The 19,185-nt window shown below is 34.4% G+C and overlaps 1 protein-coding gene across 1 annotated transcript in view; it reads left to right on the plus strand.

Moving 5' to 3' along the window:
- Window positions 1–19,185, plus strand: part of uacaa (uveal autoantigen with coiled-coil domains and ankyrin repeats a) — a 36,369-nt gene that overhangs the window by 1,948 nt on the left and 15,236 nt on the right. The window contains exons 2-8 of the mRNA XM_056478506.1: window positions 4,527–4,654; window positions 8,729–8,817; window positions 11,658–11,722; window positions 12,448–12,505; window positions 13,829–13,899; window positions 13,993–14,099; window positions 17,271–17,449. Coding sequence (XP_056334481.1) covers window positions 4,527–4,654; window positions 8,729–8,817; window positions 11,658–11,722; window positions 12,448–12,505; window positions 13,829–13,899; window positions 13,993–14,099; window positions 17,271–17,449 — 697 coding nt within the window. The remainder of the gene's footprint in view (window positions 1–4,526; window positions 4,655–8,728; window positions 8,818–11,657; window positions 11,723–12,447; window positions 12,506–13,828; window positions 13,900–13,992; window positions 14,100–17,270; window positions 17,450–19,185) is intronic.

The following is a 19,185-nucleotide window of genomic DNA, read 5'->3' on the forward strand; positions in this document are numbered from 1 at the left end:
TGTGGCGACCCCAAATTAACAAAGGGACTAAGCCGAAAAGAAAATAAATGAATGAATGACAAAAATTGTTTGCTTTTTAAATTAAAAATAATTTTTTAAACAATAAATTATTTGAATAATATTTCAACATAAAACAAGAGTTTTCTATGTAAATCATTTATTCCAGATGTTAAAAGTTAAATTTTTCGCACAATTACTCCAGTGTCCAGTCAAAAATAAGCAAACATGCTACTGGGGTATACAGTCCATAGATAGGTGCTCATTGGATGCAGGATTTCTTAATTCTTGATTCTTAACTCCAACACTTTAGAAAGTCCAGTGATTTTGATCACTATAGGTGTTTATTCTCACATGGCTTTACATAAAGCAACTCACAAATGCACCAAAGCATTGTGGCCAACTAGCTCTGTCAGGGTGTCAAAAAATAGATAGATTCATTCCATTTAAACAATCAGTTGGTCATGTGACATAATAACCTGGTTAAGTGTAAAAAAAAATTGCAAAATAAAAAATATTCCTATATATAAATGATATCCAGTCATTTCAGTGCATGGTTTGAATAACAAAGAGAGAGAAAAACTTAGAGATTCAGATCATTGTAATTGAAATATTATAATAAATACAACATATCCAAATAACAATTAAATAATTTCTTTAAAAATACGTACAAAAACATCTAATTTATCATATAAACCTGGAAATTGAATTACTTTCAATGTAAAGATCCAGAAAGACTCACTGTTGTAAACTTTTTATCTTCTCTTCCCATTATTGACTTCAGATCAGGTTCAATTCCAGTTATTTTCAATGTACAATTGCTTTAAATGGTGAATTCGATTTTTCATCTTTGTGATGGATTTTATTTTTATTTCGATCTACGGATCAGCAAACTTAAGTGGGGTTTAGAATCTTTGTTGTGTCTTCTGACCATTAGTTATTAGTATATATAGACGTATCACATTCTAAGACATTACTATCTCATTGTGCAAATGGGAATTAATTGATTATGCTGTTTTTGAAAATGTGATTATCTCCTGATTAGTTGGTATGTTCTCTGCTCCTTTTGAGGAAAAAAAAAACATATTATTATAACAGTGTTTTCACAGCCATCTCGGACATTATTACTCCCAAAAGAGCACATAATGTTTTCCTGTACACAGTCGACCCCTTTGTATAATGATGATTTGTGTCACAGAAGTATGCATGCCGCAAATTTGGACTATAAGTTGCATCACGTTGGTTTTCAATTAGTTCCGTCATGCTTGGAATGACTGCTTGGCTTACTACAAGGGTAGCTGTTGAAACTGAAAGAGCCACATTATTTTTCACAGTATTAACAGTTCATTCCAGTTCTCAGTTCTCTTGCACTCCATCACTGGGATTCATGTCTGAGCAAACTGAATTGAAATAGAGAATGTTCCAAAAGCATTAACCAATTAATTCTGGGTTGCCACAGCGGAATGAACCGGCAACTTATCCAGCATATGTTTTTCGCAGCGGAAGCCCTTCCAGCCGCAACCCAACACTGGGAAACACCCACACACTTGCATGCACTACGGCCAGTTTAGCTTATTCAATTCACCTATAGCGCATGTCTTTGGACTGTGGGGGAAACCAGACCACCTGGAGGAAACCCACGCAAACACAAGGAAAACATGCAAACTCAATACAGAACTGCCAACTGACCTAGCGAGGGCTCAAACCAGTGACCTTCTCGCTTTGAGGCAGTTGTGCTACCCATTGCGCCACCGTGCTGCCCTTTATTTTATTTAATTTTTTTAATTGGTTTCTCCAAAGATAAGATGACACAACTGACATAATTGATAATAATAGGAATGTTTCTTGATCAACAAACCAGTTTATTAAAAGGATTTTGGATCATGTGACACTAAAATCTGAAGTAAGGACTTCTGAAAATTCAACCTTGCTGTTTGCTCCGCATACACCCAGTACACCCAGTACATTGCTCAGTACACCCCTCACAAGTCCATCTATTATATTCATATTTTTAATAGGAAGCTATACAATATTATATTTGTGTATATACATTGGATTAGTCAGTACTGAAGCAAAATCTGGAGCTTATCTAACAAAATAACTTACAATAATGATCCAAAAACTAGTACACTCAAATTCATATGTTATAGAAAAATATTAAATAAAAATTTAGAAGAGGAAAAATTAAGAGAAGCAAAATAATTGAAAAATTTAGTTAATGTAATTTTAGTTGGTGTATTTTTTTCAGTATTTTGCTTGAGTTTAATTGTATTATCTTTCAATTTCTAAATATGTTTGGTGACTAATAAATATATCTGTTTAATAAATCTGTTTAGTTTAAATGCACCAAAAACATTGCCTATATTCACTGAGAAATGGATAAAAATATAAATTTTCAAAATGGGGTGCACTCTATGCTTAGCACTGTATTCACATAGAAAGCCAGTTATTTTGTATTATACTACTATATCATATTACCCATTTATTGCATAGCTGGATCTTTATATTCAGAATTAAGTCAATAATTAACTTCAGAATTTTATTGTTTACTGTATTTTCCAACTTTATTTAAATGGTATTCTCTGTTCTTATTTGGGCTGCACATCTGACATTGTGATATTTAATTTTTTTGTTATTATATATTGCAATATAAATACAATTTCGGCAGATGACTTAAATAGCTCTAATTGGAATGAATTCAATAACTTTGATTGGAATAATCTTGTAGAGGAGTGAATAAAAAAATTACAAGAATAAATAAATAAGACAAAGCAAAATATGAAATAAGTAGTCAGATATTCAGGCACAGTAATGCGATACGATATTATCATGATATTTTGTCCCCGAAAATGATAGATTATGATATCAGCGATATATCACAAGAAAACCATCCACAATATATCATGATATTTGAAAATGTAGAGGGAAAATGCATAAAAGTTATAAGATGTATTTCTTTTATTAACAGCACATAAGATTCTTAGAATTGAAACATTAATTTATGTTTGGTCCACCATTACGAGAAGTGCATATCACCATTTTGTCTTGCCCTATTATTGAATAATCAAATGTAATGTAAAATGTAAACACAGCACATTCTTCATTGGTGATGAACTATAACTAGAAAAAAGTTTGTAGACAAACTTTATGGGGGCTTGAGAAAGCCTAGTTTGAAGTAGCTTTAAAAATTAAACAACTGAAGTAGTTTTAAAGAAGATTGAAACAGTTGGCATAGATCGATAACTAGGTTAGCAGGTTTCTAGTATGAATTGGCATGTTGCTAGCATGATTCTAGTATAATCTAGCATGTTGTTAGCATGAATTTAATATGAATTAGCATGTTGCTAGTATGAATAGTATGTATTTAGTATGGACTGGTATATTGTTACCATGTTTATGTTTCTAGTATGGATTAGTATATTGTTAGCATGAATTGATATGTTGTTAGTATGTCCAATGTAAAGTCAATGGCAGTTTTTACAAAGGAAGTCTATGGGATAATTGCTAAGGTCCCATAAGTGGTTGCTAGGGTGTGGCTAATAAGTTGTAAGGTCATCAGTGATTGGCAGATTGGTAGTTAAATGAGCCCAACCATAAAGCTGCGGTCACACTGGGCTTTGTGTGTGCGAAATTCTGTCGTACGGCGCTGCGAAAAGGGGCGGGATTAAACAAGATAAATAGACATTTAAAAAAAGCCAACGATTGCTCAATATTTTACATTTCTGTCCAGAGAGGTCATGTTTTAATCCTCAATTGGTCTCACGCAGTCAAGTGATGCGATTTCGCAGGTCAGAGTTCACCAAGCTTGAACTTTGCACCGCACCAACTTGCGAAACTTTGACCTTGCGTTTCCGGTCTGACGCATTCGCGTACGTATGAATGGAAGTCTGTGGGAAGAAAAGTCAAGTGTTACCGCAGCTTAAGTCTGTATGACATTCTGGCGCAAAGTTATGAGGTCATAAAGTTTGGGCCAATTTTAAGTCAATGGGACTTTTTCAAATTTTCCAGGTCAGTTTTAGGTAAAGTCGGACCAGTTGGAAAAGATATAGCAACCCGAGTCAGACCAGTTTGGTGGTTTGATGTTAATTTGTGGGTTGTAGTATGAACGGTCTAGGAGAAGATGCTTATAGAAATTAGTCTCAGAAGAAGAATAAGTTTATGTAGCATAACAGTATGTTGGCTTTCTCAAGCCACCATAATAATCCCAACTCCACATTGCAGATGCTGCGATGTGACTATTACGATATTGATGCTGAAACGATATACTGTGCAGCCCTAGTTCTTATGTTAATATGTATGTATGTACTGTTTATAACCTGAGCTCCGGGAAAAAAAACACACAAAAAATGTCCTTGAGTGATTGTGCTCATGAATAAGGCTTATTATGATTCTAACTACTTTTACAAACATGAACATATCTTAATATTTTCTAAATTTTGACTGGTAGTTTACACAACATAGTCAACATTTCATATGCAAGTTGAGGGTCTGTACATTGTTTTTTAATGTTACATTTGCCTCTGTCTCAGAGTACAGAATGGGGAAAGTATGATGAGCGTCTGATGAAGGCAGCAGAGACTGGAGATATAGAGAAGCTCACAGCCACACTCAAGAAAGGAGCCAACCCCACCAAACTAGACCCAGAGGGCCATTCTGTGTAAGTACCACTTATGACATGATGCTAAAATACTCCATTGTCTTTAATCTCTTAACAAGAATAGTTTACTACGGAAGTAAACTCGATGTTCTATGTATACAACAACTGAGACCGTTTTTTCCCCTAAGAAAACTAATTTTAAAATCAGTCAATGCACTGTGCTGTTTTGTGCACTACTGAGCTCATTCCTGTTTTAAAGTGGCAAAGTCCCCTGGGAATGGCTCAGGAATCAAGTGGTCTTGTGATCTTCAATTTGACATGACTCTCAAAAACACATCTTTTTGCTCCCTGCTGTTTTCACTGCTTTTATATGCATTTCATCCCTGGTCTCTTGCAACAAAGATAGCTTTTTTAATAAAAGTGCAAATGTCCAGCCAAGGGATGAGGGAGGGACATTGATAGCTGTATTTTTGTGCCCTAGTCCTCCCCAGCAGTGCACAATGCTGTGATTGTTTTTTTTTGGGGATTTGTTTCCAGTAGCGGCTTCTGAATGAACAGCAGAGTCGGTTGCACTCAGGTTTTGTAGTGTTTTCCTTCTTTTACATTTGAATTGCCTGAGCGATGCCTAGCACATGCATACTAACCGAAGTCTTTACTGCTTGAAAACAACGTTAAAGGCAGTTTCAGACTTAATGCTATTTAAATGCTCCTTCTGCACTGGTTTCCTGTTCTTCTTTCATACCCCCAGGCTTAAGCTTCGTAGAATGCCCTGTTTGCTTTGCGCTTTCCTTTATTGTATAATTGACAGAGCTATAGGACTGCTTTCAGAATCTGTAATAAGATCTTTTCGCCATGGACTTGACACACACTGGTGAAAAATGCTGCTGTGCTTTTATAAGAGCACAAAAGAATAAACAAAGCACACAAAACAATGTTGAAACATGAAGCTTGAAAGAAGTCATTTAATCAGTTAATTTAGAATCAAGTTGATATTAGGTTTCATGTGATACCTAGTCTTAGAATAACTTGGTGTGATGTTTCCTTCACTTTCTGTAATATCACACATTCCAGTTTGTTATGTAAAGGTATTTGGGATGAATAAAAACATGAACTGTGATTAAGAAGTTTAAAGATGTACATTGATTTATGTTCATTTTTTCTCTGTTATTAATCATGTTGAGAAATAATGTTTTTTTTTTTTTTAATCATTAGGATATCACTGAAGGCATATATTATGTTATCATGATTTAATGTGGCAATAAGATCATAGCTGTACTGTGCGTTTACACCCTGGCGATATTCATCTATGTAGACAAACGAAAACAACGTTAACATTATAGTAGACACTGTAAAAAGCTCATTCTCAGCTACTAGACTTGTATTTGAGTGTCATCGAGTGACAGAATGTTGTGGGACTCCTATACAGAAGTTATTATTACAGATTATAGATAGCGAAATTTAGCGGGTTTTATTTTAGCGTTTTTTTTTTTTGTTTTTTTTTATAAACGTGACGATAAAACAAACGCGGTTATGGATATATTAAAACATGTGCAAATACTGATTTGTGCATCTCTTTACTTCCATGTGCTGCCATGCTGCTGTTGTAGATGGTGTATTCTGGGAAATTTTCTTACCCCTTGGTTTCGAGTTTGGTCCTGAAAAATCTTCATTTCGAGGGGTATCTAGCCCTTGGCCTTAGCCCTACGCCTTCAAGCTAAAAAGAATTGGAGGAAGGGAAGGGCTAAGGGGTAGAAATGGAATTGGGCCTAAAGCAGGTCACACACCAGATGCGCCGCTCAGTGCCGCAACACGGTGCGCACATGACAGTTGAAAGTATCGCACACCAGATGCGCACATTCACATGCTATTTAAAACAAAACTATTCAGATAGCGCTCTGTGGCTCGGCAGAAATATGAACAGTGTCTTGAGTCGTGGCTGGGCGCTGCGGACCCTGATAGAAACCTATGTTTAGAATTCTGAAATGCATGGTGCTGCGTGGTGCAACGTTGCGCTTCGCCAGGTGGCGCTTCTGGTGTGTGACGCCCTTAAGACTCACATGAATTTATTTTTGGTCATGAGACATGACATCATGGTGACTTAGTCATTTTACTAAAAGTTCATTTAACTCTCAATTTTTGTGATATCAACTTCAAGTTCGGAACATTTGGCTTTGTAGCAATTTTAGATGTCAACATATTGTATTAACATTTTCTAATTAAAATGATGAAAAATAAATTAGCTATTAGGAATTAGTGATTAAACTTAAAAAAAGATGTGTTGAAACCTTTTTTTTCTTTACGCACGTTTACATTTTCACAAAAAAAATTACATTTCACAGGAATCCTAATAATTTTGTCTTCAAGTGTACACTACCTGACAGAAGTCTTGTCATCTATCCAAGTTTTAGGAACAAAAAATAATAACTTGACTTGTAATTGATCATTTGGTATCAGAAGTGGTTTATATGAAAGGCAAAGGCCTCTAGATTACACTTATTTTACCAAAATAAAATATGATCATGCCTTGATATTTAATTATTTAATCAGGACAGTAAGGTCTGACTTTGCTTAGACAGAAAGTCTTGTCACTTAACAAAAAATATTATACAGTAAAGAATATAAAGTCATGGTGCAGTGGAAAAGGAATTAATCTTGTGTATGACTCCTATGAGCTTGGAGGACTGCATCCATACATCTCTGCAATGACTCGAATAACTTATTAATAAAGTCATCTGGAATTGCAAAGTAAGCGTTCTTGCAGGACTCCCAGAGTTCATCAAGATTCTTTGGATTTATATTCAATGCCTCCTTCATCTTACCCCAGACATGTTAAATAATGTTCAAATCTGGTGACTGGGTTGGCCAATCCTGGAGCACCTTTTTTGCTTTCAGGAATATATTTATGAAGGCTGAAGAATGAGAAGCAGCGATATCCTGCTGAAGAATTTGCCCTCTTTGTAGGGCCTGGTTTGTAATGTAATGGGCAGCACAAATGTCTCACGCTATTGATGTTGCCATCCACTCTGCAGATCTCTGTTTGTGTGCGTGTGTGTGCGCATGTACATAAACATTTGCTGGTGCTCTGTAATTTGATTGACATGGAAAAAAATTAAAAATAAGCATACAGATTTATGAAAATAAAAATTTAATTTTTTGTCTAAATAGTCAGGCAGTAGTCCATCACATCACATACCAGCACTAAATCCCATTACAGTGGAGCTTTCTAGCACATAAAAGCAGAGTATCAAAAGTTGTTCCACAGAATATAACGCCATCAGTAAAGCTTTCTAACGAAATTAAATGTTTGACCAAATGATTAATTTGAGACACAGCACTGTGTAATGCTGATAATAATGAACACTATGTGCAGTGTTTCATGCAGACTATAATTTTTCTATTTTTCTTCCTTTATCTTTTCTAGTCAGCTGTTTTTAAAGCCGTCTGTTATTCATTAGGTGTGTCAGATCACATGACAGGATTTCAGTCATGTTTTCCAGGCTTTCTACCTGATTATTTTTCTGTCAAACAGAATCTCTGCATTTTTTTTGCCCTGATATAGCTAGTAGACATAATGGAATAAAGAAGTGATTTTTATTCGTACTATTTGTTCACTACTTTTTCATACAATTGATTTCAAAGACATATTTTTCACCTTATTACTGAATCCTACATCTTGTTGATCCTCCTTTTGTTCTACCAGTAGTCTCTGTGATCTATTAAACTGATGTATCATGCCTGCTTTATTTATGACTAGGCTTAAGGAGTGGTTATGATGACTATTTTGTTGAAACAGGCATTGGCTGCCATGTTGTTGCATGTTTCTTTTAATTTCTCCTGGCTCTTAATACATCCACGTCATTGGCAAAACCTTGAAAATCACACCCATGTTGTAAATGCATATTTTGCATATTTTTGTAAAAGTATGCTAATAATAACCTGTGTAAATATCAGCGTTTTTATATACTAAAATGATATTTACTAAATACACTAATGTATATTATTCATGTTGTATTTCTATATACATATATGTGACATACTGCATATAGACATATTACTGATACAGTATGAAAGCGGTATTACTGATTCTAATCATGCTAGGTATGTGATGAATTTCCTTGTGTTTTATTTTTAAAGGTTTCATGTTGCTGCTGGAAATGGCCTCATAAATAGTCTTAATGTTTTTCTGGATAATGGAGTCAATGTGAAGGCTGTAGATGCTGCAGGTAAGATTTCCTGTCTCTGCGCTTCTTCTCTTTAATGATTGGCTTTGAATACACTCACATGAAAGTGCATATTTAAAGTAGGTTTGAATATGGTATTTTTGGGATAAACTGCAGAATCGTAACACACTGAAAATACAAGTTTCAAAAAGTTGAAATGGAGAATAGGAAGCATGGTTTAGATTTTTGAATAGTATTTTGTACTATTTGTAGATCACTAATCAAGTCATGAGAACTCTTGTGGAGATGAGCAGTTGGTCTTGTTTTCACTCAAAGCACAAAAAAGCTCTTTGGATAATCCTTAAATGATGCTGGAGAACATAATGGTCAGGTTTTTCCACTGACAAGGATTTTTGGCCAATAAAGCAGTTTTGGAATAAAATATTAATTTGGATTACTTTGAATGGTGAATTTTGTCTATACAGATTAATTAATTTTATGTGCATAATCTTTATTGGTTAAAGGTGTCAAATGTGTGTAATTAAAGGGATAGTTTTCTAAAAATACTTCATAATGCATTCTCCCTTATGTGGTTTTAAACCTTTTATATGTTTCTTTTTTTTCTGTTAAACACAAAATATTTAAGGTAAGATATTTTGAAGAATGCTGGTTGCTGGCACCCATTGACTTCTGTCGTCTTGTTTATCCTACTGTGGAAGTGAATGGGTGTCAGCAACCAGCAACAGAAGAAAGAAATTCAAATAGGTCTTGAACAAGTAAAGGGTAAGTAAATAATGGCAGAATGTTTATTTTTGGGTGAACTATCCCTTTAAGGGCTTGGTTGGCAATATCGTGTTCTTGCTTTAAAACAATAGAATGTTAAATCTCAAGTCATGATCAATATTTTAGTCTGCTTTTTTCTATTTTTCTGTTTTTTTCTGTTTAGAGGCTGTCTGCCATCTTATACCATGAAGCAAAGTTAAAACCTTGAAAGTTTGATGATTTAAATTTTTTTAAGAATAAATGAACAATTAATACATCACAGCATGTGTAAATTCATATAAATGCATGTGTGTGTGTGTGTGTGTGTGTGTGTATATGTGTATATATATATATATATATATATATATATATATATATATAGCAAATACAAAGCAGCATTTTGCTAATTATTTGCACCATATAACACGTTCATTAAATATTTACAAAACTTTTTAGTGTTAAATTTTTAAAGAGTTTTAATAAATCTTCTATAGAAACAAAATATTGCAGCCATAATTTAAATGCTAAAACCGTCTTATAATACTTTAGTTTAAGTACCAATCATCACGGTTTACTGGTTTATTACTTGTCTATTATTAAGGTATTGGCTGTATATTTGTACTTGAAGTTCTTATTCAACATCCCTTTTTCTACATCCCTAATTCTATCCAACGCCTAAACCCAACTACCACCTTAATATATATTAATAAACAGCAAATTAACAGTTTATTGAGCTACAAATAGTTACTGTAAGAGTTGTACCATAAAATAAAGTGACCAAAGTGCCTCATGAGCAGTGTTGGGGGTAACACATTACAAGTAACACGAGTTGCGTAATAATATATCTTTTCTAAGTAACTTTTTAAATTTAATTTATTCACTTAATAAATAACTTACTTAATAAATAAATTGCTGAATTAAAATGATCGTAGTCACATTGAATCCCACTTGCAATGAGAAGATGCAGGAACAGACAGAAATTAAGATGGCAGAGCTTTACATTTCCACAGTGGAAAACTCTTGTTATTTTGAACACATGACAGAAAAGAAAAAGAGGATTATCTGAATGGACAGTGATTTAACTTCACTAATAAGACAAAAGGGACAAAAGTAGAAAAACGCATTGCTTTAAACCTTCATTAATCTGCATATACAGCATGTATAGCTCAGGAAGTTCTCAGACGATAACATTATCCTACATACATTTTTTTAATGGGTTCTTTTTAAAGGGGGGAGTAACTCACTATTGTAATGCATTACTTTCAAAAGTAACTTTCCCCAACACTGCTCATTAGCAAGTAAATAAATGTTTTGTACAATTACATTTGACTGTTAATTATTAAAGAAATGTGTTTTGTTTTCTGAAAAATTAAATTTCATTTTAAAGTGCAATTGAGGGATAATAATTACATTTGAGAGCAATGCAGTTATTTAATTTTTTAAAATAAAATTTAATTAATTTAATAATTCTAGGACCAAGTCATTTTCAGATTTTTTTCAGCTCTTTAGCATCCACAATATTCAGTTTGGGCATATAATTTACATTTCACTGTTTTTTTTCCCAGTTGTTTTTAACACAGTAGTGCCCAATTTTTTTTTTATGTATAAAGAGCCAAAAACCAAATACCATTGTGAGCTGTGGGCCGAAAGTAAATGTACTAAATTATATTACATTAAAGTTGCCAAGGCTAATTTCCTAATTTATTCGAAAACATGACTTTCATTAATCTTAACTAATGCAGTATAACGTTTAAATTGATAACTTATTGCAATAAAAACATGAACAGTCACATTTATAAAACAGTGGAGTTCAATGCTGAATACACTAGTCAAGCAGAATCTGCCTTTGCTTTGATTTGTCCTCTATCCATTGTGGGACAGTATGTACATTTACAGTAAATCTGATTAATTTACACCATTTAATTCCAATTATCTTTTAACAAACAAACAAAGGATTACATTAGATTTGAAATGACAATTTCGAAACCATGTCTATCATTCTTCCTCTCTTCTCAGATGGCTGCGGGCCCTAGATTGGACATCTCTGGGTTAACAGTTTCTAGCTTTTTGGAGTTTATTGTATGTTTGCTTGTAAATGTAATTACAATGTAATGTAAAATAAATAATTTGTCCTCTCTCAGGTAAAACAGCTCTTCATCTGGCTGCAGCCGGCGGTCACTCTGTGTGTGTGCAGAGTCTGCTGCAGGTACGGCTATTGTGTTTCCTCCTAACAATCACAGGAAGAAAGACTAATGAGAAAGCACTTTGGAATGTGTCAGTGTTGACGTATAACCAGCCCTTCAGCCATTACTCTGCCAAAGACCGCTTAACGTTTTCTTTTCTTTCCCTGCACCGCTATGCTTCTTGTTTTATGTCTAAATCCCATGTTTATTTGCTTCCTTCTTTCTCTGGACTTTCTTTTTTGCTTTTTGATCTCCACATAAAGCTGAGCGCTTAAGGCAAGGCTGGAGCAATTTACTGCACTTTTTTTGTATCATAGCAACTATTCTTTTGCTCACGAACGTGACGCTGAGAATTTGAGGTGTGTTATCTGCAGTTCATTTGTAAATTCTCTTTGGTGAAGCTTTGATGTGACTGCAGCTGTAATTAAATATTGGAAATTAATGCAAATGAGTTTCAATAAGAAGTCAATTACATTAAAGCAGCAAAGCAAAATATATAAAAGACCATGGACAATGTGAAGATATCAAAGAAGCTGAAGAGAAATAAATGGCACCAGTGGTTGAAATGGCGCCAAATTCCATAGGTGCATTTGATGTATAATGATGAAAGAGAAATATATATTCTTCAGTGTTCTTAACTCTGTTTCTCAGCATGTTTAGCAGAGAATGTGTGAATTAACTTTGGAATAAATCATGTTAGATTTGAAAGCATCTATAATATTGCTTTTTTTTTCTGATTTTCTTATAGAGTAAATGTCCCGTTGACAGTACTGACCTGCAGGGCCGTACAGCTTTGCATGATGCAGGTATGTGGATTTATTTTTTGAAATTCACTATACTGAAAATGAAAATCATCCAGTAATTTACTCCTCCTTAAGCCAAGCTAAAGGTGTATATGCTTTTCTTCAGACAAACACTACTGGAGTTGTATTAAATAATATCTTGGCTTCAAAAAGTGCAAACAGTAAAAGCAATGAAAATGTACTTTTTCTATTTGTGGCTCCAAAAGGAGAAGACACAAAAGAAGATGTTTTAAATGGTCACGAAACACCAAAACACATATTTTTGAGATGCTGACAGTCATATATATGTCTCACGGTGCTAAACACACTTATAGGACACATATATTTAGCTTACATATATTTAGATTTTTGCATTGTTTTGAGCAAATTTGTTCTTCCTGTTTAAAAAGTAATTTGAAAGCAACGTCACTGTGATTTGATCATTGTGTAAATTCCAGCGTGGAGATTGGCTGTCTGTAGCAGGCTGTACAAAGTGACATAATTGAGTTTTCAGCACATCTGTTCATTAATTTATGAGAAAGATTTGGTTTGAACCAATCAGCGCTCTCGATCATGAATGAGATGCAACTTTATTAGATGTAAATTAGATGTAAATCTCAAATCTTGAACAGAGAGTGGCGTTACCATAGACATTACAATAGACGATGGTCACTTTGATGTGTCGAAGCAACAAACCGAATGCTTTCTTTTATAATGTAATGTAACAATGTAATTTTGTCTTTATTTTATGCTCCGTGTTTATCATAAAGTTATCTTTACCTCAAATGGTGGCTTTTTGTATTTAGCTTTTAGCTTGTACGGTGGCTCTGGACTGTTAAAACGCCTCTTAAAGTTTTTTGGATGTGAAAAGCAGAAAAAAAATCAAACCTGTAACTAAGTTTACTGTAATATCACTACAATATTATGGACTGAAAATCCTCTACTTTAACGCAGCTCAAGGCGGTGTGTATGCTTTTTAGGATTATAAGGGAAGAAACCTTTTATAAGCATGGCCTAATGTAATATTTTATATTTTGTAGAAGTGTTTAATTCATGTTGATTTATTAACATGCAAATGTGTTTTAGGCCTACAGGACTTTCTACAATGTTAATAATATTTGATGTATTTTAGTGGCTTGGAGCTTTTTCTTTTGCATTCTGAAGCTCTAAATTTGTGGGCATTCTGAGTTCTTTCATTCTTTGGGTGTGTCAGATTTATTGTTGTCATTGTTTTGAACAGATCGTTCATTATAAATCTTTCATTTGCACAAAAGGACTGATATAGCTTCTACTTGTCAGGCTTGATCAGAAAATTATAACGTCTTGTGTTTTGGTATTGTTTTTCAGCATATCTAGGCTGCAAAGCCACCATCAAAGTGCTCTGTGACAGCGGGGCATCTGTTGATGCTGTTGATGCAGTAAGTTCAGAAACACAGTTTATTTTGCATGAAAATTAAATGAAAAAATTGATTGAGTACTTTTTTGATATTTATTTTAATTTTTTTTTCCAGGATGGTCGATCACCCTTATTGCTTGCGGCTAAGATGAGCCAACCTGCAGCCTGCCAGATACTCATTCAGTATGGAGCTCGCACTGTTGTCCGAGACAAGCAAAACAAGTAAGGCATTTTTTTTTTTTTTAAATAGTTATATTCTAAAGTTATTATATTATTTTATGTTTTCTTTTCTGTTCTAGCTGTATGATTAAAGCAAAAGCCAGAGGAAAAAGATCACATTTTATATTCCAGTCCATATTTGTATTCAGTTCCAGTTTTTAAACTAATCTGAATGAACATAATGTGAAAATCTGCACTACATCCTTAGAAAGTCACCTTCTTTCTTTCCTATTGAAATGGCATACATTAACATTTGTACACTGACCGTGGAAAAAAACAGCATTAGGAACAATGCTGCATGGCACACTTGTATTGCATCCAATGTTAAAACTAAAGAAGTTTTGCTATATATATTAAAGGTGTTCACAAAATAATGTGAACATCTGATGAGGTGATTTACCACTACTTGGCTTTAATTCAGCAGTCAAAGTTAATTCCAGATGATTTAATTCCAACCTTCAAAGAGTGAAATCAAACCAGTTTTTGAATAGCCTCCAGTGGAATGTTTTTAATCGCAGATGCTGGAGAAGGGAAGCAGCTTTTCATTTTTTTCCCCCCAAAAACTGCACACAGTAGTTTCATAATATTCAAGTTCATCTTGGTGCACGAGTTTTCCATGTTTTATGAGCATGACACCATCTTTTTGGCATTTCAGCATAAGTGTCTGTGATAAAAATTTTAGCAGTTTCAGCTTTTTCATGGATGTTAGCTTTGTGAAGTTCTCTCTCGTCTGTTATTTTAGGGAACAGGTTATCCAAGGTAGATGTTGAAGTCTAAATACACATCGCTGCTGTAGTTGTATGTTTTTAAACAGTTCTTCATGGTGTTTGATGCTCCCTATTATTCACTTAGGATTTTTGAAGACTTTTGTTCTTTGCTGATGAAGTCATGCTATCTTTTGTGAGCACAGTTAAAATTGTAAAGACTGTTCTTTAAAACTCCAACCCGTTGGCCTTTTAGCTTTATAAATGCATCTTCTGAGAGAGCTACTGTGATTTGCCCTTACTGGAAGCATTACAAGCTACTTAGTTTTACACCCAGCTTGTACTAAACATGCAGTTTGCTCTTGCTGGCCTCATTATTAGGTATTCCTTGCAATTCCATGTTGACGTGTAGCAATTTTGGCGCTTCACTTTTATGATGTCAATCCCCCATACCAACACATCCCAAAATTGCCCTATTCTATTGAGACTTGGTGGCTGTGGAGGCCATTTGACAGCAAACCTAATTTCATTTCAAAGTCTCCAGTTTGAAAAGATTTGAGTCCTGTGATATGATGTATTAGTCTGCTGGATCAAGGGATCACAAGATTGATACACTGTGGAAAAAAGTTTGGTGAGCCTTGAGAATTGTGAAACGTAGCGAAAAGCAGTGGCACCATCATGGTTTTCTGCTGCTGTAGCTCATCTGCTTCGAGGTTTGATGTGTTTTCTGTTCAGAGGTGTTTTTTTGCAGTTAATATTTAAGGTTATTGCTGCCTTTGCATGAGCTTTAATCAGTCCTCTGACCTCTGAGGCCATGTTCCCTGCTTTTGTTAAAAAAAAAGAAATTCAAATAATAATAATAATAATTTTGTGCTGTGATTTATGTTAAGGGCAAGCTAAAGGAGTAGGCGGCAATAAAAGCCTTTTATATGAAATACTGAATTAAGCAATTGCACAAGTTGATTGCATAAAAGTCAATGCAAATGTAAGAACAAAGGTGAAATACCAAATACCATTCAAACTGACAGTCTGAGATCTGAATGTGCGAGACTAGCAGTTTCTTAACATGTCTGGTACTAATCACATGCAAAGTAACTTTCACAGATCGTCACAGATCGTCTTGATCACGTCTACATGAGTAAATACTTTGAGTTGCTGCCGTGTGATTGGCTGTACAGATATTTGCATTAATAAGCCGATAAACAGGTGTACCTAATGATTATGAAGTAGATAGTGAGTGTGTACTACGCTGAAATACAACCTGGAGAATATAGATGAAATTATCATTTTTAAAACTTTTTTTTAAATGTAATTATCAACCATAAAATGAAAAGTTGCTATTTTCTAGGTCAGTCTGGTTATGAAATATACCCTCATTCTGGTGTTACGATTAAAGAACTTTGCTGCTGCATCATAGATCCAGCAGTCACTATGATATTACACAGTGCAGAGTATAGTTCCTAGCCAAGTTGGCTTAGAAAATCGCAACTTTTCACCTTTGTGCACAATGTAACTACAGAATAATGCAGCTATAATAATCTCTGGGACCTGGTACCGAGTCCATGACGTCATTTACTTCCGCATTCTTTAAATTTTAAATGCTTCCATTCTCTCATCAGTTAGAATAGAATAACGTTTTTATAGATTATGATAGAGACATTTTTCTGTTTTCCTTTGACTACTGATATGTGCAGGAACCAACTAAATTAATTACAGCAACCTAGACCACACAGAACCTAAAAGGTACACTTCCAAATTTGAGTTTCCAAAAAAAAAAAAAGGCACCTCTTTTTTTTTGTTTTTTTTTGGTGGGGTTTATTAAAATACAGACAACATATACAATTATGTTAATCACTTTCAACTGTGTTTTATGAAAATTCAAAGGGTTTTCTTCAAAATGATACCAAACTTTTGGATTTACACCTCTGCATGTGGATTTGGGAAGCTTTTTAATTTGGGAAGGCAAAATTCCAGGCGGAAACCCCAAAATAGCACTTGACTTTTAAGAGGTTAAATTGCTTTCAAGTATTAAGTTGATTTGTTTTAAAAATGTTAATTAAAACTCTTACAAAATTTGAGCGATATGCTAATGGTCTAATCCATATAAATAATTCATGCAAAGCTAAGCTAAAACGGCTCCCACCAGACCTGGAGATGAATGGATTAAAAAATGGTCAAACTGTTTAACTCTCTAGGGGAGTTAAATGAGCCTATTTGCAAAAAAAAACATTACTTTAACAAATTAGGTTAATTAAATGTTAAACAGTATTTTTTTTAAATAAATGATATAATAATATTTAGTTCAATGGGTCACTTAGAAAAAGATAATGCAAGTAAAGAGATCTGTTAACCTTCATAAAAAATAGCTATACATTCTTATTTTCCTAAGTAAATACCATAACAATTGATTAATCATTTCTTTTTTTTCCCCTGACTTATTATGCTGTCTATTTATTTGTAATCTGTCTAGGACTGCGCTAATCTTAGCTTGCGAGAACTCCTGTAAAGAAGCGGTGGAGATAATCCTGAAGACTAAGGCTGATGTTTTTGCTATGGATGTTCATGGACATGACGCCTATCACTATGCCAGAAAAAGCCAGAAACAGGACTTGATTACACTTGTACAACATGCATTGGAAAGTGCAAAAGGTAACACTCCAGGATGACACACTAGTTTTTAAAACTTGTAGAAGATCCTCCCACGTGGTCTATTTGTATACTGTGATGCATGCTCTATTGCAAAGGTCTCAAACTGGATTCCTGGAGGGCCGCAGCTCTGCACAGTTTTGCTCAAATCCTAATCAAATACAGCTGATCCAACTAATCAAGGTGTCCAAGACTACTAGAGACTATTAAGCAGGTGTGAGTTGGAGGTTGTTGGAGCTAAACTATGCAGAGCTTCGGCCCTCCAGGAATCCAGTTTGAGACCATTGCTCTATTGGATTGTGGTTGTTTTAATTCTGTGTTATTGATTTTAATAAGTTGATTCGTTTGAAGCTATTTTTAACACTGTTAATCCAAATATAGTTTTAGAAAAAAATAAATGAAATACTTTAAGATAATCTATATCTCCAGTATACTTTTTACTCGCCATGCTTCGGTCATAGAAGCTGGCATGGCATTAAACTTAAACAAACTAAAGGGAACACAGTTTAAAATGGAATTGAACATTTTGTCCTGTTTTTAAGCAATATACATGCACACAGTGAATTGAAACGCCACATAATCTTGGGCCAGAAATGCTGTATTTTTCAGCAAGGCAGTGCAAAGTGGTGCTCTTGTTATCCTCGCATGTAGCTTTTACTGAACCTGCTGCTCAGGCAAATAGCAGGTCAGTTGAGTTTAAACCATGAATCAGTAGCGCACTGTCATTTCTGGATAATGTCGTGTCATTTCAGAGATTTGTCTGATAGATTCAGTTCCAGCTGTGCTCACAGAGACTTCACAGATCCTAACACTGACAGAAAATCAATTTTCACGAGTTGACACGTCTGCTTTCCAATTTCAAGAAAGAAAGTTAAAGAGAAAAATAATTTCAAGAAGAAACTTACTCTAAGTACATCAGCTGCTTATTCTTAGATCACTCGTGTACCTAAATGATGCTTTTAATATTGTTTAAACTGTATCACCTAATGATAAAATACAAGGTTTTTATTAAAGATAGTCACAAAAAAAATTAAATAAAAAATGTCTGTCTATCTGTCCATCCATCCATCCATCCATCCATCCATCCATCCATCCTTCCTTCCTTCCTTCCTTCCTTCCTTCCTTCCGCGCTAATTTCAGGGAATTACCACCACAAAATCAGTCATATATATATATTTTTGCAATTGAAAATGACTGATTTTGTAGTGGTAATTCCCTGAAATTAGCGTGATTAGATAGATAGATGCATGCATGCATGCATACATACATACATAGATAGATAGAAGCGAAATCATTTATCGATATGATGCACATCATAAAACCAACCATACATGCAAAGCAGAAATAATGTCCTTCAATTCAGTCATGTCCAGCAGCCTCTTCAATTTCTGTCTTTTCCATTGCTCCATTTGTTAGAAGTTTGCTCCTACAATCTGAAGCCCGTCAAACACACAAAACGCTCAATTCGTGCCGCGTTATTCACTCTATTTAAGCCACATGTCTAATCGCATCTTTGCATTGACTTCACATGTTAATCACTCGCACTTCATCCGCATCTGGTTACTGCACAGGCTGCAAAACAATTCCCCCCCTACTTCCCTGTAATGTAATGATTGTGAGGATGCAGGTGAGATGTCTTTTTTCGAGAGACACTCAAATACATCGCGTGCTCTGCGTATGCGGCGTCTATAATTCATGTAAAACAGTTGCAAACTGAAATAAATCTAATTGGATTAAAT

This window comes from Danio aesculapii, chromosome 18, assembly GCF_903798145.1.
Source record: "Danio aesculapii chromosome 18, fDanAes4.1, whole genome shotgun sequence".
NCBI classification, from domain to species: domain Eukaryota; kingdom Metazoa; phylum Chordata; class Actinopteri; order Cypriniformes; family Danionidae; genus Danio; species Danio aesculapii.